This window comes from Cetorhinus maximus, chromosome 5 (genome assembly GCF_964194155.1).
Source record: "Cetorhinus maximus chromosome 5, sCetMax3.hap1.1, whole genome shotgun sequence".
Classification (NCBI taxonomy): Eukaryota; Metazoa; Chordata; class Chondrichthyes; order Lamniformes; family Cetorhinidae; genus Cetorhinus; species Cetorhinus maximus.
In genome coordinates this window covers 140329999-140354566 of record NC_135883.1, presented here as the reverse complement: position 1 = coordinate 140354566, position 24568 = coordinate 140329999, and the positions used below count along the sequence as shown (strand labels likewise).

The following is a 24568-nucleotide window of genomic DNA, read 5'->3' as shown; positions in this document are numbered from 1 at the left end:
ACTACCATCTCCTCTTCTACCAATATTTTGCCTGCATCCTCTTCCTCAGTAAACATCAATACAAAGTACTCATTAAGTATTCCAGCCTTGCCTTGCACCCCTAAGCATTTATCACCCTCTTTATCCCTAACCCAATCCATCTCTTACTAGCCTCTAAATATTTTCGTGCTGGTAGAAGATGTTTAGGTTCCCTTTTATGTTAATTGCCATTCCATTCTTGTTTTCTTTATCAAACTGCTAAAAAGTAATTAAAAAGGAACAAAACCAGTTGGACCACCTGGCATTGACCTAGGCACCGGAAATGACAACGGCAAACCCAGCCCTGTCAACCATGCAAAATCCTCCTTACTAACGTATGGTTGTGCCAAATTTAGGAGCGCTGTCTCAAAGACTAGTCAAGCAACAGCCTGACATAATTATGCTCACCTATCCAACTAGTAGGACAGACCCAGCAGAGGTGGCAGCACAGTGATATACAGTCAGGAGGGAGTTGTCCTGGGAGTCCTCAACGTTGACTCCGGACCCCATGAAATCTTATGGCATCAGGTCAAACTTGGGCAAAGAAACCTCCTGCTGATTACCATGTACTGCCCCCTCTCAGCTGATGAATCAGTACTCCTCCATGTTGAACACCACCTGGAGGAAGTGCTAAGGGTGGCCAGGGCGCAGAATGTACTCTGGGCAGGGGACTTCAATGTCCATCACCAAGAGTGGCTCAGTAGCACCACCACAGACCGAGCTGGCCGAGTCTTAAAGGACATAGCTGCTAGACTGGGTCTGCAGCAGGTGGTGAGGGAACCAACAAGAGGGAAAAACAGTCTTGACCTCATTATCTCCAACCTGCCTGCCACTGATGTACCTGTACACAACAGTAATGGTAGGAGTGACCACCGCACAGTATGAAGTCCCATCTTCACATTGAGGATACCCTCCATCATGTTGTCTGGGATTACCACTGTATTAAATGGAGGTGGTGTAGCGGTATTGTCACTGGATTAGTGTTCCAGAGACCCAGGGTAATGCTCTGGGGACCTGGGTTTGAATCCCACCATGGCAGATGGTGGAATTTGAATTCAATAAATATCTGGAATTAAAAGTCTAATGATGACCGTGAAACCATTGTTGGTTGTCGTAAAAACCCACCTCGTTCACTAATGTCCTTTAGGGAAAGGAATCTGTCGTCCTTACCTGGTCTGGCCTACATGTGACTCCAGACCCACAGCAATGTGGTTGACTCTTAAAAAGGCCCCCTGAACAAGGGCAATTAGGGATGTGTGCCTAGCCAGCTACACCCACATCCCATGAATGAATAAGGAAAAAGAAAAATCAGAAGTGGGGATGTTCACTGATGTTCAGCATCATTTGTGACTTCACAGATACTAAAGCAGTCCATGTCCAAATCCAGCAAGACCTGGAGGATATCCAGACTCGGGCTGACAAGCGGCAAATAACATTCGTACAAGGCAATGACTGTCTCCAGGGAGAATCTAACTACTGCCCCATAACATTCAATGCCATCACTCTATCCTCCACTATCAGCATCCTGGGGGTTATCTTTGACCAGAAACTGAACTGGACTAGTCATATAAATACTGTGGCTACAAGAGCAGATCAGGGGCTAGGAATCCTGCAGCGAGTAACTCACCTCTTGACTTCCCAAACCCTGTCCACCATCTACAAGGCACAAGTCAGGAGTGTGATGGAATACTCTCTACTTGCCTGGATGAATGCAGTTCCAACAACACTCAAGAAGCTTGACACTGTCCAGGACAAAGCAGCCCATTTGACTGGCACCCCTTCCACAAACATTCACTCCCTCCACTACTGACAAACAGTGGCAGTAGTGTGTACCATCTACAAGATGTACTGCAGAAACTCACTAAGGCTCCTTCGACAGCACCTTCCAAACTCATGAACACTACTATCTAGAAGGACAAGGGCAGCAGACACATGGGAACACCACCACCTGGAAGTTCCCCTCCAAGTCACTCACCATCCTGACTTGGAAATATATCACTGCTCCTTCACTGTCGCTGGGTCAAAATCCTGGAACTCCCTCCCTACCAGTACTGTGAGTGTACCTACACCACACGGAATGCAGCAGTTCAAGAAGGCAGCTCACCACCACCTTCTCTAGAGGAATTAGAGATGTGCGTTAAATGCTGGTCTAGCCAGTGATGCCCACATCCCGTAAATGAATTTAAAAACATTTTCCTCTTCACGTCCCCTCTCAACTTATTATATTTGGCCTGTTTCTTGCTTGAAGAATTCACCTGAAATGCATCTTATACCCACTTTCTTTGTTTCATCATATTCACTATCTCCATCATCCAAGGAGCCCTGGCTTTGATTTCCAATAGCTTCCTTTTGCCCTTGACGGAATGTGCCTAACCTGCATCTGAAACACCTCTTCCTTAAAGATCACTTATTGTTCAATTACATTTTTTCCTGTCAGTCTTTTGTTTCATTTTACCCTGGCTAGATCCCCTCTCATCTCATTTGAGTTAGCCCTCTTCAAATTTGAAAGTTCTGCTTTAGATTGTTCCTTGTTCTTATCCATCACTAATCTAAACCTTATGATGCGATGACAACTCTCACATACATACGAATTAGGAGCAGGAGTAGGTCATTCGGACTTCTGAGCCTGTTCCGCCATTTGATAAGATCATAGCTGATCTGATTGTGGCCTCTAAATTCCTCTCTATCCCCCTATACCCTTTGACTCCCTTGTCAGTTAAGAACCTATTTAATTCAGCCTTAAAAATATTCAATGGCCCAGCCTCCACTTCTCTCTGAAGAGAACTCCAAAGAATAACGACTCACTGAGAGAAAACATTTCTTCTCTTCTCAGTCTTAAATGGGAGACCCCTCATTTTTAATATGTGCCCTCTAGTTCTAGTCTCTCCCACAAGGGGAAACATCATTTCAGCATTCACCCTGTTAAGTCCCCTCAGGATCTTATATGTTTCAAGAAGATCACATCTCATTCATCTAAACTCCAATGGATACAGACACAACCTGTCCAACTATGCCATATAAGACAACCCCTTCATCCCAGAAGTCAGTCGAGTGAATCTTCTCTAAAACAAATTATACCCTTTCTTAAAAAAGGCGACCAAGACTGTTCACAGTACTCCAGATGTGGTCTCACTAATGCCCTGTATCACTATAGCTAAACATTCCTTGTATATTCCATTCCATTTGCAATAAACGTCAACATTCCATTTGCCTTCCTAATCACTTGCTATACCTGCATAGTACCTTTTTGTGATTCATGTACCTGGACACCCAGATCCCTTTGTACCACAGAGTTCTGTACTCTGTCTCCATTTAAATAATATGCTGTTTTTCTATTCTTCCTGCCAAAGTGAACAAATTCACATTTTCCAACTTTATACTTCATCTGCCAAATATTTGCCCACTCATTTCACCTATCTATATGCCATTTTCCATTTTCCAATCTGATGGGATCTTTCCAGAATCTAGGGAATTTTGGAAAATTAAAACCAATGCATCTACTATCTCCACAGCCACTTCTTTTAAGAAGCTAGGATGAAGTCCATCAGGACCTGTGCACCTATCAGCCTTAATTCTAATAATTTTCTCAGTACCCCTTCCCTGATAATGGTAATTATTTTAAGTTCCTCTCTCCCTTTTCCCCTCATTTTACAATTATTTCTGGGATGTTATTTGTGTCTTCTACAGTGAAGACAGACTCAAAATATCTGCTTAATGCATCCACCATTTCCATATTTCCCATTATTAATTCCCCACACTCACTTTCTAGAGGACTAACGCACTTTAGTTACTCTTTTCTTTTTTAAATACCTGTAGAAACTCTTACTATCTGTTTTTACATTTCTAACTAGCTTTTCCTCATACTACAATTTCTCCCTCATTATTTTTTAGTTATTCTTTGCTGGTTTTTATATTCTGTAACCTTCTGACCTACCACTAATCTTCGCTTTTTCTTTCAATTTGACACTCTCTTTAACTTTCTTAGTTAGCCACGAATGATGCATCCTTCTCCTGGAGTCTTTCTTTCTCACTAGAATGTATTTTTGTTGAGTGTTATGAAATATATCCTTAAATGTCTTCCACTGCATCTCTACTGACCTATCCCTTAACCTAATTTCCCAGTTCGCTTTCACCAGCTCTGTCTTCAAATCCTTATAATTGCCTTTAAAACATTAGTTTTAGACCCATTCTCCTCTCCCTCAAAGTGAATGCATGTTCATATTATCTTCATTGCTATGTAGGGGTGCCTTTACCATGAGGTCACTAATTAATCATGTGTCATTGCACACTACCAGGTCTAGAACAGCCTGCTCTCTGGTTGGCTCTAGAATGTGCTGCTCTAAGAAATTGTCCTGAAAGCACTCTATGAGCTATCTTCCAAGCTATCTTTGCCAATCTGCTCTAATCTCACTCAATTGTTCCCCTCAGACACTTGGTCCACTTGGCCCACTTCAATCCGCAGCACCAGATCCAGTAATGCCTCCTTTCTATTTGGACCAAGAACATACTGGTTAAGGAAGTTCTCCTGAATACAGTTCATGAATTCCTCCTCCTCCTTTTCTTTTACTCTAACATCATCCCAATCAACATTTAGGTAATTCAAGTCCCCCCTATCACCACTCTATAGTTCTTGCACATTTCTGTGATTTGTCTGCAGATTTGCTCCTCTAATTTCTCTCTTTCTCTCTCTTTGGAAGCCTATAGAATACCCCCAGTTGCATGATCATATCTTTCTTGCTTCTCAACTCTAACCAAAAGTATTCTGTCCTTGTCCCCTCAATGATATCCTCTCTTCCCAACATGACAATGTCTTCCCTAATCAGCATTGCCATCCTACCTCCCTTTTTTCCTTCCCAATCTTTTCTGAACACTTTGTATCCTTGAATATGAAGCACCAAATCCTCACCATTTTTAAACCACATTTTGGTTATTGCCACTACATTGTATTCCCATATGGTTATTTGTGCTCATCATTCACTGACCTTATTCACCACACTTTGTGCATTGACATACATGCATTCTAAGCCTGTCTTTTTATTCTTTGTAGTCCTTCTTGGTCTGCTCCTGTCTAATAGGTACCACATCCTTCTTCAGTGCTATCCAACACTCTCACTTTATGCACAATTTCTACTATATTTAGTTTAAGCCTTCCTCAACCACATTAGTGAACCTCCTCATGAGGGCCAAAAATATTTTCAAGGCAGAACTATCATTGGAAGCCACTGTAAGATGGGACAAATTAATGATTTACACTTATACCTTCCTTTCCTTGATTGATTGCTTTATCTATTAAGTTGCATGCTCACACTGTGCACTCCTTTAAGTCATCATTGTTTTTGTACTTTCAGTCAAGCTTTTTATCACTTGTTAAACACTACAAACATGTTATGGTTATTTACTTAACTATTACCTTAAATTCAGATATCTTCAATTGATTATGGTTACCCTGCCTTTCACACTCAGAAAGCTATTACTTTCTTTTTCGGGTGACACCCTCACACTGCTGAGTGTAAATTAATCTTACAGGGGTCACACCCTCACCCTGCTGAGTGTAAATTAATCTTACAGGGGTGACACCCTCACCCTGCTGAGTGTAAATTAATCTTACAGGGGTGACACCCTCACACTGCTGGGTGTAAATTATTCTTGCAGGGTGACACAATGCACGTAGCATTCATAACAACGTAAATGAATTGATAGCCCACATTGGAGTAAATAAATATGATCTAATAGCAATTATGGAGACGTGGCTGCAGGACAACAAAGATTGGGTCCTTAATATTGAGGGGTACATGACATTCAAGGAGAATAGGAAGCTAGGTAAAGGTGGAGGGCTAGCACTGTTAATCAAAGAGGGCATTGGTGCAATAGTTAGAGATGACCTTGGTTCAGGAGATCAGCATGTAGAATCGGTTTGGGTGGAGATGAGGAATAGTAGAGGAAATAAGTCATTAGTGGGAGTGGTCTACAGGCCCGCTAACAGTAGCCACAGTGTAGGAAAAGTATTCAAGAGAAAATATTGTGTGCTTGTGATTAAAGGACAGCAATAATCATGGGTGATTTTAATCTACACATAAACTGGAAAAATCAGTTTGGCAGTAGTAACTCCTGGATGAGGAGTTCTTAGAATGCTTTCGAGATAGTTTCTTAGAGCAGCATGTTCTGGAACCAACCAGAGAGCAGGCTATATTAGACTTGGTATTGTGGGACGTGACAGGATTAATTAATGACCTCAGAGTAAAGGCACCGCTAGGTAGCAGCGATCACAATATGATTGAATTTTACATCCAGTTTGAAAGGGAAAAGAGTGGATCTAAGATCTAAGTATCTTAACTAGTAACTTAAATAAGGGCAACTATGTGGAGATGAAAGCTGAGTTAGCTGAAGTGAACTGGGAAACTAGGCTAAAGGACAGATCAATAGAGAAGCAGTGGCAGACATTTAAGGGGATATTTCAGAGTATTCAGAATAAGTACATTCCTACTATAAAGAAAAATTTTAAGGGGAGCACCCACCATCCGTGGTTAAGTAAAGAAGTTAAGGAAAGCACCAAATGTAAGGAAAAAGCATACAACTTCGCAAAGATGAGTGGCAGGATAGACGATTGGACAGAATATAAAGAACGGCAGAGAATGGCTAAAAGGTTAATCAGGAGAAAGAAATTAGAGTATGAGAGGAAGCTAGCTAGAAATGTAAAAACGGATAGCAAGAGTTTCTACAGGTACTCAGAAAGGAAAAGAGTAAGTAAAGTGAGTGTTGATCCTCTAGAGAATGACAGTGGAGAGTTAATAGTAGATAATAAGGAAATAGTGGAAGAAATGAACAAATAATTTGCTTCTGTGTTCACTATAGAGGATACAAAAAACATTCCAGTATTAGCTGCAAATCAGAAGGTGAACGGGAGAAAGGAATTTGGTGAAATTGAAATCACTAGGGAAATGGTACTGAGCAAATTGATGGAGCTGTGGGCTGGCAAGTCTCTGGGTCCCGCTGGTGTTAATTTTTCAAAATTCGCTAGACCCCGGAAAAGTTCCATCAGATTGGAAAGTAGTAAATATAACGCCTATATTCAAGAAGCGGGGGGGAGGCAGAAAACAGGAAACTATAGGGCAGTTAGCTTGACGTCTGTTGTGGGGAAGTTATTAGAATCAATCATTAAGGAGGTTATAGCTGTGCACTTAAAAGAGCTCAAGGCAATCGGGAGAGTCAGCATGGGTTTGTGAAAGGAAAATCACATTTAACCAATTTATTGGAGTTTTTTGAAGGAGGAACATGAACGGTGGATAAAGGGGAGCCTGTAAATATGCTGTACTTGGATTTCCAGAAGGCATTTGGTAAGGTGCCACAACAAAGATTATTATGGAAAATAAAAGTGCATGGTGTAGGGGGTAACATATTAGCATGGATAGAAGATTGGCTGGCTGGAAGGAAGCAGAGAGTATGCATAAATGGGTCTTTTTCTGATTGGCAGGATTTGACGAGTGGAGTCCCACAGGGGTCTGTACTGCGGCCTCAACATTTTATGATTTACATCAATGACTAAGACAAGGGGAGTGAAGACATGGTAGCTAAATTTACAGATGACACAAAGATAGGTAGGAAAGTGAAGAGGACATGAGGAGGTTGCAGATAGATACAGGTAGATTGAATGAGTGGACAAAGATCTGGCAATTGGAGTTTAATGTGGGAAAATGTGAAGTTGTTCATTTTGGCAGGAACAACAAAAAAAAGAGTATTACTTAAATGCAGAACAGCTACATAATTCTGAGGTGCAGAGGGATATAGGTGTTCTAGTACATGAGTCACAAAATGTTAGTATGCAGATACAGCAAGTAGTTAAGGCGGCTGATGGAATGCTATCCTTTATTATGAGAGGGATTGAACATAAAAGTAAGGATGTTATGCTTCTGTTATGCAGGGCATTGGTGAGATCGCACCTCGAATACTGTGCACGGTTTTGGTCTCCTTATTTAAGGGAGGATGTAAATGCACTGGAGGCAGTTCAAAGGAGGTTTACTAGATTGATACCTGGAATGAGTGGGTTGTCTTATGAGGAAAGGTTGGACAGACTGGGCTTGTTTCCACTGGAATTTAGAAGAGTGAGGGGTGATTTGATTGAAGTATACAAGATCCTGAACGGCCTTGACAAGGTAGATGTCAAAACAATGTTTCCTCTTGTGGGTGAGTCCAGAACTAGGGGGCACTGTTTTAAAATTAGGGGTCACCATTTTAGGACGGAGACGAACAGAAATTTTTTCTCTCAGAGGGTCGTGCAACTTTGGAACTCTCTGCCTCAGAAGGTGGTTGAGGCGGGGTCATTGAATATTTTTAAGGCAGAGATATATAGATTCTTGTTAGGCAAGGGAATCAAAGGTTATCGGGGTTAGATGGGAATGTGGAAATTGAAACACAAGAAAATCGGCCATGATCTTATTGAATGGCGGAGCAGACTCGAGGGGCTGAATGGTCTACTCCTGTTCCTATTTCTTATTTTCTTATGACACCCTCTTACTGCTGGGTGTAAGTTAATCTTACAGGGGTGACACCCTCACACTACTGGGTGTAAATTAATCTTACAGTTTTAAAAGACACCTTGCTCTGGGAAACTATGCATGTACGTTGTTCTTATTATTCCATTTAACTGTTTTGCTTTTTTTTCACTATGCATGATCTACACCTCACCCCCAAACTAAACTATACCAAATATGAGTGTGCTTTTGTTTCTGAACAAAGGACACCCCTTATCACAACAGTAGTAGATTTTAGGGAGTGGCATACAAAAGTGTTCAGCCACCTCTCATCTCACACCATGGATGTGAAAGTATTTCAGGAATAGCTTAATAATTGAAATAAACTGCAAATAGTGCACATCTGCAGTGTCCAAGATACGGGTCACAGATCTGATTGCAGAGTTTGACATTTAACAAAATCCGTACATTTACAAAAGTTTAAAAAAACAAAATTGTGCATCTTAAAATTTTTTAAATAGATTTTGTAGACAATTATTTTCTGAGCAATGTTTGTCTTTAAACTCAAAATAAAGTCATGGAAACTTTTGCAGAAATCTATAACATGGCAGAAAAATAAAGGTCAAATTTAAATGGCATCTAACAGAACAAACTAGTGCTCGGTTATACATTGCAGTATATCTGTGGTTACAACTGCTTCAGGAAGCAGCAATTTAGTAAGCAAGTCTGGTTGATTGGCTGCTTTTTTTGGCAAATCATTCTTGGAGCCTTAGCAACAATAACAATTCGAGCTGTACACAGAACTATTTACATATCTTTATATCATATATTCAAGTACCTTACTCTGATACATCAGACTGTAGCTTATTAAAGAAGGAAACCAAAGATTACAAAATACATGTCTTTTCATATTAACATTTCAAAGAAGTATGAATTTAAATTTCTGTAATATTCATTTAAAACCCCTGGAAAAGTAATCAATTCCTTATTTAGAAAGGATTTCAAGTAATTATCAAAATTACCAAGGAAACCTTGAATTTCTTGTACATAAAATTAAGACTATGACGATCTCATAGGATTTTACGATTAGCCCTGGTCATACCAATTTTATTTATGAGAATGCTGATGGGAGGAGTCGCCATGAAACAAACATCAATTCTTTAGCTTGCAGCTATTTTTATAAATTTCGCAATAATTATATGCAAGCTCCAGGGAATGGAAAAACACATCCTTTAATAGGATTGAGAAAAAGTATTCCAAGTGATTCAAATTAGTCTTAAAACTTTCAAAGCATAAGTCCTTTGATGTGGTTTTGCTATCTCTTAGTCTGCTGACCTAAAATGGTACAATTTTTTGTCAAATTTTAGTCTCTTTATCCATTACCCATTAACAACAATATTTATAAACATCGTGTCATTGGTCTACGTATTACACATGGAATATTTCGAAACATGTTTGAATTGCTCAAAATTACTAATCTTGTAGGAAATTATTATGGACCTTTAAATCATGACTTTTGATAAATATTTGGACAAAATTGCATTGCACTTCTTATTGGAAAAGTTAAATTTTCCCTTTGCTTACTTTCCCTGCTAAAAAAAAACTATTATTTGGAAAACATGGGTTGAAGCCTAAGCACTTGCTTCCAAGGAAGGAATGGGAAGTGAATCCAAAATAAATTCCATCATCCCAAAGCCATGGGTGCCTAACAACTCATTGGAGCTACATTGTATGACAGCTGGGAGCGACATAGCCTTCTAGTTAATGTTACAAGGCATAGATAAACTGAGGGAACACTGATTCAGGATGTAGTAAGAAGGTGAAATTGACAGCAATGAAGAAATATTAGCATGTATGACCAATTGGCCTCTACATGTTCATATCTGATCTCATCTAATAGTACTTTTTGGAGAGGGAAACTGTACTAAGTCCTAAAACAGTCATTCCGTAGTAGTCTCTGCTGATAAATAAAAGGGGTCTAAATTGGATAGCTTTTCACCAGCCATGACACAGCCATTTGGGTAGCACTTCATAGGAGAATCAGGACAGGCAAAGGCACGTGGAAGACAGGCACTAAGGAAAAGAACAAAGACGATTAATTTAAGTTTGACTGTAATATGACTTGATTTGATATATAAATTTGGTTTGGGACATCTATTTTGTGTTGGCTTTTATTTTTGCATTGTGGTCAAGGGGACAATGTGATGATCAGAAAAGGTAAGTAGTGTGGGCCTGTTGCTCTATGGGGAATTGGTGTTGAGGTTGCTGGGTTGCACTTGAATTAGTTTGTGTGCTGTCTGGGAAGGAAAGGGATATTTAGGTTTTTATTTATTCTTTCATGAGATGTGGGCGTCGCTGGCAGGTCCAGCATTTGTAGCCCTTGAACTGAGAAGCTTGCTAGGCCATTTCAGGGGGCAGTTAAAAGTCAATCACATTGTTGTGGGTTTGGAGTCACATGTAGGCCAGACCAGCTAAGGATGACAGATTTCCTTCCCTAAAGGGCATGAGATTATTGACACAATGGTTACAGTCTTCCTTCCTCTTCCTCACAGCACGTTCCCTGGTCATAGAATTATACCTTGGTTATAGCACAGAAAGAGGCCTTTTGGCCCCTAGTGTCATTCCCCTGGCACAAGAAATTTTTTCTCTCAGAGGGTTGTGTGACTTTGGAACTCTCTGCCTCAGAAGGTGATGGAGGCGGGGTCATTGAATATTCTTAAGGCAGAGGTAGATGGATTCTTGTTAGGCAAGGAAATCAAATCAAAGGTTATTGGTGTTAGATGGTGTGGAAATCGAAACACAAGATGATCAGCCATGATCTTAATGAATGGCGGAGCAGGCTAGAGGGGCCAAATGGTCTACACCTGTTCCTATTTCTTATGTTCTTATGCCTTCTCCCATAGTCCTGTGTTGACAGGATGTACATTGGTTGATGAAGTCAAAACTAAGACACAGAGGGCGGAATCATCCCAGATTTGCACTAAGTGCGGTAGTGGGCAGGTAAAACTATGTTTTACCCGCTGCCTGCAATGGTGGGTTTTCATGCTGTATCGCCCCAAACCCACGTCATTATTTATACATTCCTGGGAAACATGCTGTTTCCATGGCAGGCGGGTGGGCTCTCATTCGCCTGCTGCCATCACCTCGCCCCATCATCACGCCAGACGCCATATTTAAAGTTCAGCCGTGCACACATCTCAGTGCTTCCACGACTGCTGCAGGGAGGGTGTCCACAAATGACAAAAAGACTGCAGCCCCTAGGTTTAGCGACACGTCACTAGAACGCCTTTTGGATGCCATGGAGTCCCGCCAGGATGTCCTCTACCCCAGCTCTGGCCGCAGGATGGGCAGCGGTGTGACCAACTAGGCTTGGGAGGCAGTGGCAGTAGTGGTAAGTGCCAATGCCGTTCAAAAGGGGGCAGCCACTCAGTGCCGCAAGAGGATGAATGATCTCCTCCATTCCACCAGGGTAAGTCACTTTTCTCATTACTCTCAACTCACAAACCCATCACACATCCACAGGGATCTCACTCACTGCCAGTTCAAGGGACATCACCATTCACTCTCTCACACTCACCGTCAATGTCCTCATCCTGTCCATGGGACCACTCACCAACCACACATGTCAGGCATACTCATTATTTGGCCTGGCAGGCATCCTCCTTGCACTTTCTCCACTTCTATTCATGCAGTACAAGCTGGCACACAACAACAGGGAGAGGTCACAGACCGGTGGAGGAATGCCTGAAATGAAGGTCCTCACATGCTTTGAAAACAGAGTCATCCAGCTGGCCGGCGACGATCTGGACTGGTCCTGTACTGACGATGAACTTGGCTGTGCTCTACCAAATGAGGGTCCAGTAGTGCAACATCCATCAGACAACCATGCTGTGAGTGATGTGTCCTGATTCACAGGCCACTGCCATGCACTAATTATCTCTGCTTGTTTTCGCAGGCACATCTGGGAAACAGCTGACGAGGTCCATGACTCAGGGCCTCCAATCAAGCCCTGAAGAAACCTCTGAAGAGGAATCTGGTGGCATCCTTCTTGAATTCCCGTCACAGCATTCACCCATGCCCTCCACCAGAGAAGAGACACACACCTCGGTGGGACCTAGCTTTAGAATAGCCTCAGGATCACAATCTGGAGAGCACATTGCACTGTATGATCCACTGCTGGCAGCGGCAGGCACTTTCCTGGTGTCCAGCACTCGGAGGACTGCTGGGGGCCGAAAATTTGCTGAGTTTAAGTCTGATGACAAGCCTCTGGACTAGAACATGTCACAGCTGCTGGAGCTGCAAATGCAAGCTCGGGAACATTAGGAAGGGATATCCACTGCACTCCTCAGATTTCAAGGTATGATGGAGGAGTCCGTCTGCTTTCACTCTGAGATGGTAGTGCCAGCATGCCAATGCCTGAGGTCGACACTGGTGGGATGGCGGCCGCCAAAGAGACCTTGGTCCAGGACGTTGCTTCTGCACTGCTGAGTGGGCTCAACTCAATCACTGATGCCATAGTTGGCCTCCAATAGTGTGTATGCAGGAGAGGTGCCGGGCAGCTCGATCTCACTTCATCTACCCCTTCTCCTCAAGGAGTAAGACTGGGCCCTCAGGCACCCATAGGGAGGAGGATCAACAGGGGTACACCCGCTAGGGCTATCCATCCAGGTGACTCGGAGTGTCCGGCCCAACCAAATCCCCTTTTCCTGTGACCTCAGCAGCTCCAGCTCCACAGGCTGAGGAGGGTGCCACTGGCACACAGCAGGACCCCAAAAGCAGCCAGGACCCTCCCAGTCTCAGCCCTCTAGAGGACGCCGCCAAGGTCATCACAGATGCAGCGTAGCAGTCAGCAGGCTGCCTCCACCCCCACTTTGGAGTCCAGGGAGCACCAAAACATAGCGTCAGGGTTAGGAGAGTTAAGAAGAAATGGTTGCACAGCCTGAGCACGGGTGTTACTCACTTGTACATACTGTTCACTATTGTCAATAAACTCCCAAGAATGTCTCCCTGCCTATGGTTCCTTGCTCTGTTGAACAGTGTTCTTGTCACTCAGATGTGAAATCTTTCTGCACAAGGTAAAGGCAGGTGTTTCAATCCAGGGCCTCTTCCCTGTGCTCTGTGCAGCTTTCAGACTAAAGTGATGGTCCGGCCTCACACTCCCTGGAAGCATTACTGATGCCTGCACCTCGATTGTGCTTGTCATTGCTGCCAGGATGTAGTGGGCAGGCGTCACAGAGTTCTCTCATTCTCTCTGTGTGCTCTCAGCACCTTTAAGGTGGGGCTGGCCCCAATCTCTTCAGCATCTGTGATCAGTGACGCTGTGCTCGTGAAGGGCTCTGGTGCTGAAGGCGAACAAAGGGTCAGATGCTTCTAAAGTTTCATGGCTGCATCTCTATGACATGACCCTAATCACAGAGCGCAAGCAAGCTGCCTTCGGCCAGAGTTAAGTCAGACAATCTCAGAGGCTATATGAAGATCTATGGTGTGCTCTCACATGTCATTATCATCCTCCTGCAATTGAGTGAATATTAGGGCCTCCATTGCGTCTCCATGGCAGGAGCACTCTCACAGAGGGTATTCGTGCTGCCATAAGCCAGATGCAATGTGAGGATCTATGGGGTCACCTCACTGCATGTTGTCATCATCCTCCACAAATCTAGCAGCTATGAGGGCCGCCCAAGCAGGCTGCCTTGTCTAACCAGTGCAAGGGCCTCATCCCAGTCATTGTTGCCTTTAATAATCTCTTCACTCTCATCCCTGTCAGCGTCCTCCTCATCGGAGGAGACCACCAGCTCCTCCATCTCCACCTCAGCCATTGCGGCGCCAGGTTATTAAGGGCGCAGCAGATGATGACGATGCGTGACACCTTCTGCGAACTTTATTGCAAGGCTCCACCAGACCAGTCCAGGCACTGGAACCGCATCTTCAGCATCCCGATGGTCTGCTCCACCAAGTTGCGGGTTGCAGCATGAGCCCCGTTATATCGTAGTTCTGCTGCAGTCTGAGGCCGCCGCATGGGTATCATCAGCCACAGCCTCTGTGGGTAGCCCTTTACCCCGAGAAGCCATCCCTGCAGCTTCTGTGGATCCTGGAAGTCTTCAGGGATCTATGACGGACTGAGGATACAGGAGTCGTGTACACTCCCTGGAAACCGTGCGCACACGTGCAAGATGTGTTTCTGGTGGTCACACACCAGCTGCACATTCAGCGAATGGAATCCCTTGTGGTTGCCCCAAATTATCTCAGCTGCAGAGGAATGGTCACTTTATACAGGTTTCCCTAATGCGTGGCCGCTTCCCTCGCCCACCCTACCCCCCCACCCCCGAATGCTTGTGCACTATATTTAACGGCAGGGATGCCCTTGCCCTCCCCCCCACAAGTCACCTCAACAGCAGGGCTGCCCTTGCCCACCCTCCATAAGTCGCCTCAATGGCAGGGCTGCCCTCGACCCCCACTCCTCCCCCAACGCTCCTCAAACTAGAAGTGCAACAGGTGACCTTGGTGAGCACTGCATATCGTTGAAGTGCAGCCCACAAAGTATATGCCTTTAATATGCTGTTGTGAAACATTTTGGCGTGCTTTCCTGCCGATGTGGACGCACAATCTAGCAGGCTGGATGATTCCACAGGCTGGCCTAATAATGATATGCGGATGTATTACAATGAGGTTCCCGACGTCCGATGGTGGGAAACGCAGCCCGCCATTGGTGGGCTGAGCGGACGATCACGAACTGGTTTCAGGCCGTCGTGAAACCAATCGCACCATATTGTCCGCTCATGGCACTGAACACCAATGGAACACTATCTCCATATCTACTCTGTCCAGACCCCTCATGATTTTGAATAACTCTATCAAATCTCCTCTCAACCTTCTCTTCTCCAAGGAAAACAGTCCTAACTTCTCCAATCTATCTTCATAGCTGAAGTTCCTCATCCGTGGAACCATTCTCGTGAATTTTTCTGCACCCACTCTATGACTTTCACATCCTTCCTAAAGTGTGGTGTCCAGAACTGTACACAATACTCCAGTTGAGGCCAAACCAGTGCTTTATACAAGTTTAACATAACTTTTGAAGACGAGTCATATTGGATTCAAAACGTTAACTCTGTTTCTCTCTCCACAGATGCTGCCAGACCTGAGTTTTTCCAGCATTTTCTGTTTTTATTTAACATAACTTCCTTGCTTTTGTACTCTATGCCCCTATTGATAAAGCCTAGGATGATGTATACTTTATTAATTGCTCTCTCAACTTGTCCTGCCATCTTCAATGATTTATGCACATATATACCCAGGTTCCTTTGCTCCTGCACCCCCTTTAGAATTGTGCCCTTTATTTCACATTGTTTGTCTGCAATCTTTCTACCAAATAAATCACTTCACACACCTCTGCATTAAATTCTCCCAAACATATTCAATAGCAAGAGGAAGATGACTAACGTCTGTCTGGAGGCAACTGGTTTGTGCAGAAACCTTGAAGTTTGCGATAAATACTTCAGCACCTGCAATACCACTACCTGTATCCTTTTGAAACTTTAAACAGCTATAAAAAGCACCCAAAATGACTAGAACTGAAGTCATAATCTGTCTGCTCTTTATACCTCTGGTGGATGTTAAATGTGCACATGCTAAGCCCTTTATCAAGGTAGCATCCAGCACACATCATGTCTGAAATGTGCAAGCACACTGCAGATGCTACTTTGGAACCCTAAAAGCATTTATAGTGCACAAAAAAATGGGCGCAACAGAGTTCAATTTCACTCTCAATGAATCTTTCCTTCACATAGCTGTAAAAAATAAAAAGAAAAAGATAGAGAAAGAAAGGAGGGAAAGAAGAAAGGGAAAAATAAAGCACGTTTCATAACTTCAGGACATCCTGAAGTTACACCAACGAAGTGCTTTTGAGGTATAGTGGAAGTGTTGTAAGAAACACAGCAGCCAATTTGGACACAGCAAGATCTCACAAACAGCAATGTGATATAGACCAAATAATCTGTTTTAGTAAAGATAAATTGAGGAATAACTCTTTTGCTCTTCTTCAAAATGGTGCCATGGGATCTTTTATAACCACTTGATAGATCAGACTGGGCCTAGGTTTAACATTTTATCTGAAAGACCGCCATTAATGCAACACCAGAGTGTCAGCCTTGAACCCACAACCTTCAAATTCAGAGGCACAGTGCTACCAATTGAGACACAGCTGACACAGAAGGATTAAGGTGAAGGTTATGGTAGAATCTTCCAGTAGGAAAAGCTTTATTCTGGCTCTTGCCTGTACTATACCTAACTGTGCTCAATTCACTCTCCTGGTACCAAAATGAGAAAGCATTCGGTTCTCCAATAGTAACATACCATATAAAACGATTATAATTTCAGTACAAGGGCGCTATGTTCAGTTGCAAGTTGTATTCAAAAAGAAAACAATGAATTCTACTGAAAGAAAATACCTGTTCTGTTTTGTTGTTTGATGATTTCTGTGCTGTCAGAACAGGTGGAAGATCTATTGTCTTGTTTATCCTGTTTGCTGAAATAGATGATCAAAAGCATTTGAAAAATAAGGATCGTAATTTAGGTCTATTTAGAATAAAAATAAATTGCCATCTGATTTGTGCCCAATCCTATAATATACACTTTATAAGTTACATTTTACTGTGTTTTGAGTGACCATTCACAATTGCACTTCAAGCTGTAGGAATGATGAAATACAAGGTGATTTGGACACAAGCGTAGTCTAAATAAATATAGTTCAGTCTTTGTAAAGTCTAGAAAATCTCCACAAAGAACAAAGTTAAATACATAATATGTGCAAATCAGCAAATACATCAAAAACATTCAGATGAATGATAAATTCAAGACACGTTCCAAGGGAATACCTATAGTAGATGCAACTAGAAAGCATCTGCCATGTTACTTTACTCGACAATTGGAGGATTTCAAGACTCAACTGACAAAGAACAAAGTTACTCTGTGCAGTAGTGTAACAAAATCAGAAATTTTTGTAAGTGTGTTTGTAATTTTGCCAACATTTTCCCTAGGAGTTCTCTCGCCCTGGTACAACCTAATTTTGACTGCAGCACAACTACTTCATTGTGATTTATTAAGAACTTTACAATTTCTCTAACAGGCTTTGAGAAAAATATCAACTATAAGCATGGACTTCTAAGGGGCTAAGGTTTTAAAAGTATAAACTTTGGCAGGGTTGGTGATCATTTTTTATTCGTTCATGGGATGTGGGTGTCACTGGCCAGGCCAGCATTTATTGCCCTTGTTCAGATGGCATTTTAAGAGTCAACCACAGTCTGGAGTTACATGTAAGCCAGACCAGGTAAGGATAGCAGATTTCCTTCCCTAAAGGATATTAGTAACCAGATGGGTTTTTACAACCATTGGCAGTGGTTTCAGACTTTTTAATTCCAGATTATTATTGAATTCCAATTTCACCATCTGCCATAGTGGGATTCAAACCTAGGTCCCCAAAGCTTTACCCTGGGTCTCTGGAATACAAGTCCAGTGACAGTACCACTATGCCATCACCTGGACTATTAACCAAGTGGCCTAGACTAATGTTCTGGGGCCACAGCAACTGGTGGAATTTGAATTAAATTAATAAATCTGGAATATAAAGCTAGTATCAGTAATGATAACATGGCTAATATCATCGATTGTTATAAGAACCCACCTGGTTCACTAATGTCCTTTAGGGAAGGAAATCTGTCATCCTTACCCAGTCTGGCATAATTGTGACTCCAGACCTACAGCAATGTGGTTGACTCTTAACTGTAGTCTGAAATGGTCCAGCAAGCCACTCAGTTCAAGAGTAATTAGGGAAGGGGAACAAATTCTGGCCTTGCCAGCAACACCCACATACCATGAAAGAATAAAAGAAGCAGTAATTAAGGTAGCATGGTGGTCACGTTACTGGATGAGTAATCCAATGGCCTAGATTAATAATGTGGAGCAATTAAAAGTGTGAGTTCAAGCACTACCATGATAGTTTGAGAATTTGTATTTGAAGCTCATAAAAGCCCAGATGGTTCACCAGTGCCTTTTAGGGAACAAAAACTTCTGTAGCCTATTTTTGACTCCAGTCCCACACCAATGTGGTTGACACTTAAACTGCCCTCAATAATGGTTTAGCAAACCACTCAGTTGCATCACATTTTCCAACACCACCTTCTCAGGGCAACTAGAAAAGTGCAATAATTGTTGGCCTTGCCAATGACACCTTCATCCTGAGAATGAATTTTTAAACAAGACACAAAAGATAATTTGATAAATTTAGTCATGTTGACGATTGAATGGTCCAGAACTTGCAATATTAATAATGGTAAGGCTGCGAGACCTCGCCGTTATTACTGGGCAAAATGGACAGCAACTTCTGGCGCCCAAACATGCGCAGTTAAACACAAAAATCCAGAAGTTACTGTCAGGTATACCTTGCTCTGCTAAAGGGGCTGCTGTTGCAATCTTCATAGACGAAACCAACAAAAATCACTGATTTGGCATGAACTTAAAATAATTAGCCACTATTCTTACTATAAAGATTGATGATAATGTTCAATCAGGGGCAATACTAATTTTACAAGTTTGACATCTCACTTCCTCAGAAGAAAATTTTAAAATTGCAAATTTGAAAAAAAGTTTAAATTTGTAGTTAGGTGTTTAAGTTTGAACATTAACCCCATGTGTATTTCCCAATCTTTATTTTACTTTCTATACAATAATTTAAATGTGATTTTTATTTCTTGCTTTTTACTTCCTATTTTGAAGTCTGTGGAAATGCTTCAGTTTGAATGGCTGATAACCCTCATCTGCCTGATGCCTGCCTTGTTCCTGAATACCACAGATCCCCAGTAGAAGGAGGTGAGGTCATGACGTTAGCAAATGGCCTGACTTCTGCCTTAAAGATTAAAATCCAGCCCCTTGGGTTTGGTTGACTCACATGTGCCGATAAAGTTATGGAATTGCAATTTGTTTTATTTATATTTCAATGAAGAAGTGTGAAATCAGAATGTTTTGGACTGGAACCACATGCTATCATACCATTTGGAATATTAGACAGACAGATTCAGTAGGCTTGAAAACCATGCTACTTGTTTTTTGATGGCCAAAAAGACCGATATTGATGAAATAGACTAATACGTTTACAGCACAGGAGGCGGCCATTTGGCCCATCATGTCCGCTCCATTCAACAAAGATCTGATTACACGAATCCCATTTTCCAGCTCTTGGCCAATAGCCCTGGAGGCTATGGCAATGCAAGTAAATATCTAAATACTTCTTAAATGTTACGAGAGTTTCTGACTCAACCACCTTTTCAGGCAGTGAGTTCCTGACTCCCACCACCCTCTGGGTGAAAGAATTTCTCCTCAACTCCCCTCTTAGGCTTATACCTCCTATCTTAAATCTAAGCCCCCTGGTTATTGACCCCTCTACTAATGGAAAAAGTACCTTCCTATCCTCCCTAACTATGCCCTTCATAATCTTATACGCCTCTATCAGGTCCCCTCTCAACCTTCGCTGCTCCAAGGAAAACAATCCCAGCCTATCCAATCTTTTCTCATAGCTCAGACCCTCCAACCCAGGCAGCATCCTGGTAAATCTCCTCTACACCCTCTCAAGTGTAACCACATCCTTCCTATAATGTGGTGACCAGAATTGCACACAGTACTCCAGTTGTGGCCTAACCAGCATTTTGTACATTTCCAGCATAACCTCTCTGCTCATGTATTCTATGCCTTGGTTAAAAAAGGCAAGTATCCCATATGCCTTTTTAACCACCCTATCTACCTGCCCTGCTACCTTCGGAGATCTGTGGATATGCACACCAAGGTCCCTCTTCTGTACTTTCAGGGTCCTAACATTCATAGTGTAATCCCTTGCCTTGTTAGACCTCCCCAAGTGCATTACCTCACACTTTTCTGGGTTGAAATCCATTTGCCACTGCTCTGCCCACCTGAGCAGTCCATTGATATCCTAATGCAGTTTATGGCTATTCGCCTCACTACTTAGCACCCTAGCAATTTTCGTGTCATCCAAGAACTTCTTGATCATACCCCCTACATTTTAGTCCAAATCATTTATGTACACCACAAACGGCAAGGGCCCCAGCACGAAGCCCTGCAGAACCCCACTGGAAACAGACTTCCAGTCACAGAAACACCCCTCTACCATCACCCTCTGCTTCCTGCCTCAGCCAATTTTGGATCCAACGTGCCACTTTGCCTTGGATCCCATGGGCTCTTACTTTCTTGACCAGTCTGCCATAAGGGACTTTATCAAAAGCCTTGTTAAAGTCCATGTAGACCACATCAAATACATTACCTCATCAACACCCCTGGTTACATCTTCAAAAAATTCAATCAAATTTGTCAAACATGACCTTCCCTTAACAAATCCATGCTGACCATCCCTGATTAATCCATGTCCCTTCAAGTGCAGATATATTCTGTCCCTCAGAATTCTTTCTAGTAACTTCCCCACCACCAAGGTTAGATTGACTGGCTTGTAATTTCCTGGTCTATCCCTTCCTCTCTTTTTAAATAATGGGACAACATTAGCAGTCCTCCAGTCCTCTGGCACCTCACCTGTGGCAAGGGAGGTTTTCAAAGTTACTGCCAGGGCCCCTGATATCTCTTCCCTTGCTTCCCTCGACAGCCTGGGATACATCTCATCCGGGCCTACAGATTTATCCATTTTTAAGGCCGCTAAATCCGCTAGTACCTCCTCTCTCTCTTTGTTAATTTCCTCTAATATTTCACAGTCCTCCACCCTGATGCCTTTATGTGCACCACCCTTTTCCATTCTGAAGACCGACGCATAGTATTCATTGAGGACTGTACCCACATGTTCCGGGTCCACACACAGATTACCTCTATGGTCCCTAATTGGCCCTACTCTTTCCCTAGTTATTCTCTTGTTCTTTATATATTTGAAAAAAAACGTTTGGGTTTTCCTTTATTCTACCCACCAATGTTTTTTTATGCACTCTCTTAGCTTTCCTAATTTCCTTCTTAAGTTCCCCCCTGCCCTTTTATACTCCTCTAGGGACTCTGCCATATTGAGCCCTCCGTATCTGCCATAAGCTTCTCTTTCTCTCTTAATCCTAACCTTTATGTCCCTTGACATCCAGGGTTCTCCAGACTTAGTCCCCCACTTTGTCTTTACGGGAACATATTTGCCCTGTACTCTTGCTATTTCCTCCTTGAATGCCTCCTATTGCTCTGACACGGTTTTATCTGCAAGTAGCTGCTCCCAGTCCACTTGGGCCAAATCGTAACTCATTTTAGTAAAATTAGCCCTTCCGCAGTTTAGAACTTTTATTCCCATCCCAACCTTATCCTTTTCCATGACTATCCTAAATCTAACTGAGTTATGGTTATTAACCCCAAAATGCTCCCCTATGCCGTCCACCTGCCCAGGCTCCTTTCCAAATACTAGGTCCAGAACTGGCCCCTCCCTTGTTGGGCTTTCTAGGCACTGGCTAAAAAAGTTCTCCTGGATGCAACTTAAGAATTTTGCTCCCTCCCTATCTTGCATACTAAAACTATCCCAGTTAATATTTGGGTAATTAAAATCCTCTACTATTACTGCCTTATTGTTCTTACACTTCTCTGAAAATTGATTACATATTTGATCCTCTATCTCTCCCTGACTGTTTGGGAGCCTATAGTATACGCCCAACAGCATATTTGCCCCTTTTGTGTTTTTTGCTTCTACCCATACGGGCTCATTTGATGATCCTCCCAGGATGTCATCCCTCCTCACTGCTATAATTGATTCCTTGATCAATATTGTGAACTCCCACCTCCTCTTTTATCCCCCTCTCTATCTCATCTGAATACCCTATAACTAGGAATGTTGAGCTGCCAATCCTGCCCTTTTAGCCAAGTCTCGATCATAGCTATGATCTCATACTCCCAAGTGCCTATCTGTGCCCTCAGCTCGTCTGTCTTATTCCTCAATTACTTATTACTCCTTGCATTAAAATATATCCCATTTAGCCTTGCTAAACTCACTTCTTTCTTATCTAGCCTATGTTTCCTCTGCCTTCCAGACTCACTTACTAGCGTTTTAACTTCTAATCTCTCCCCTCTGAACTACTTTTCAGGATCCCTGTCAATTTAGTTTAAATCCAACCCAACAGCATTTGCAAACCTCCCATGAGGATGTTGGTCCCGTTCCTGTTCAGATGTAACCTGTCCAACTTGTAGAGGTCCCACTGCCCACAGAAACGATCTCAATGCCCCAGGAATCTAAAGCCCTCCCTCCTGCCTCATCTCTCCAGCCAAGCATTCATCTGCCCTATCCTTCTGTTCCTAGACTCACTACTGCATGGCACCGGGAGTAATCCGGAGATTACTACCTTTGAAGTCCTGATTTTCAATTTCCTATCTAACTCCCTGAAGTCTGCTTGCAGGACCTCATTACTCTTTCTTCCTATGTCATTGGTCCCAACATGGACCACAACCTCTGACTGTTCACCCTCCCCCTTCAGAATGCCCTGCAGCTGTCCCATGACATCCTTGACCCTGGCACCCGGGAGGCAACATACCATCCTGGAGTCAGGTTTAATGCCACAGAAGTGCCTGTCTACTCCCCTCACTAATCAATCCCCTACCATTATTGCTCTTCCACACTTCTTCCTCTTCACCTGAGCAGCTGGACCACTGGCTCTGGTTGGCCTCCACAGAGCAACAGTCACTCTCACTGTTTTCCAAGACCAAAAATGGTTTACGAGTGACATGCACCCAGGGGATTCCCTCACTACCTGCCTGGTCCCTTTCTTCTGTGTGGCGGTCACACATTCCCACTCTGCTTGCGCTTCCTTAGGCTGCGGGTGCCCACATCCTGAAAGGTGCCATCCATGAACCTCTCAGCCTCGTGAATGCACCGTAGTGCCCCCAGCTGTCGCTCAAGCTCCAAAACCTGGAGCTCGAGTTGCTCCAGTCGGAGGCATCTCCTGCACACATGGTCATCCAGACCGCCAGGATTGCCCTGGATGTGCAAATCACAGGACTGAGCTTCCCAGACATATCTTAACTAAATAGAATATGGACCCTTGCTTTTATTTTACCCCTACTCCTACTTGAGTACAGGCTAGATGCTAGATCCTGTAGATAGACTAGATCCTCTAAGTACAGCTGACTGCCTGTCCCAGGGACCTCCTCTCGCACTCTCATCAAGGTGCTGCTTTTTTAAAAAATTCATTCAAGGGATGTGGGCTTCACTGGCTGGGCCAGCATTTATTGTCCATCCCTACTTGCCCTTGAGAAAGTGGTGGTGAGCTGCCTTCTTGAACCACTGCAATCCATACGGTGTAGGTACACCCACAGTGCTGTTAGGAAGGGAGTTCCAGGATTTTGACTCAGCGACAGTGAAGGAACGGCGATATATTCCCAAATCAGGATGGTGAGCAACTTGGAGGGGAACTTCCAGGTGGTGGTGTTCCCATCTATTTGCTGCCCTTGTCCTTCTAGATGGTAGTGGTCATAGGTTTGGGAGGTGCTGTTGAAGGAACCTTGGTGAATTCCTGCAATGCATTTTGTAGATGGTACACATAGCTGCTACTATGCGTCGGTGATGGTGGGAGAGAATGTTTGTGGATGTGGTGCCAGTCACGCAGGCTGCTTTGTCCTGGATGGTGTCAAGCTTCTTGAGTGTTGTGGGAGCTGCACTCATCCAGACTAGTGCTAAGTATTCCATCACACTCCTGACTTGTGCCTTGTAGATGGTGGACAGGCTTTGGGAAGTCAGGAGGTGAGTTACTCATCGAACAATTCTTAACCTCTGACCTGCTCTTGTAGCCACAGTATTTATATGGCCAGTCCAGTTCAGTTTCTGGTCAATGGTAACCCCCAAGATGTTGATAGTGGGGGATTCAGTGATGGGCAAAGGTTGAATTCTCTCTTGTTGGAGATGGTCATTGCCTGACACTTGTGTAGAGCAAATGTTACTTGCCATGTCAGCCCAAGCCTGGATATTGTCCAGGTCCTGCTTCATTTGGACATGGACATCCTTCACTATGTGAGCATAGACTATTTTCCAAATGGCGCTGAACATTGTGCAATCATCAGCGAACGCC

At 43.2% G+C, this 24568-nt stretch overlaps 1 protein-coding gene across 9 annotated transcripts in view; it reads right to left on the bottom strand.

The window, feature by feature from the left end:
* The window catches only part of armc2 (armadillo repeat containing 2), a 208248-nt gene that overhangs the window by 123775 nt on the left and 59905 nt on the right, over positions 1–24568 (bottom strand). For all 9 annotated transcript variants that reach the window (XM_078542539.1, XM_078542541.1, XM_078542543.1 and 6 more), the window contains exon 6: positions 16931–17007. In XM_078542539.1, coding sequence (XP_078398665.1) covers positions 16931–17007 — 77 coding nt within the window. The remainder of the gene's footprint in view (positions 1–16930; positions 17008–24568) is intronic.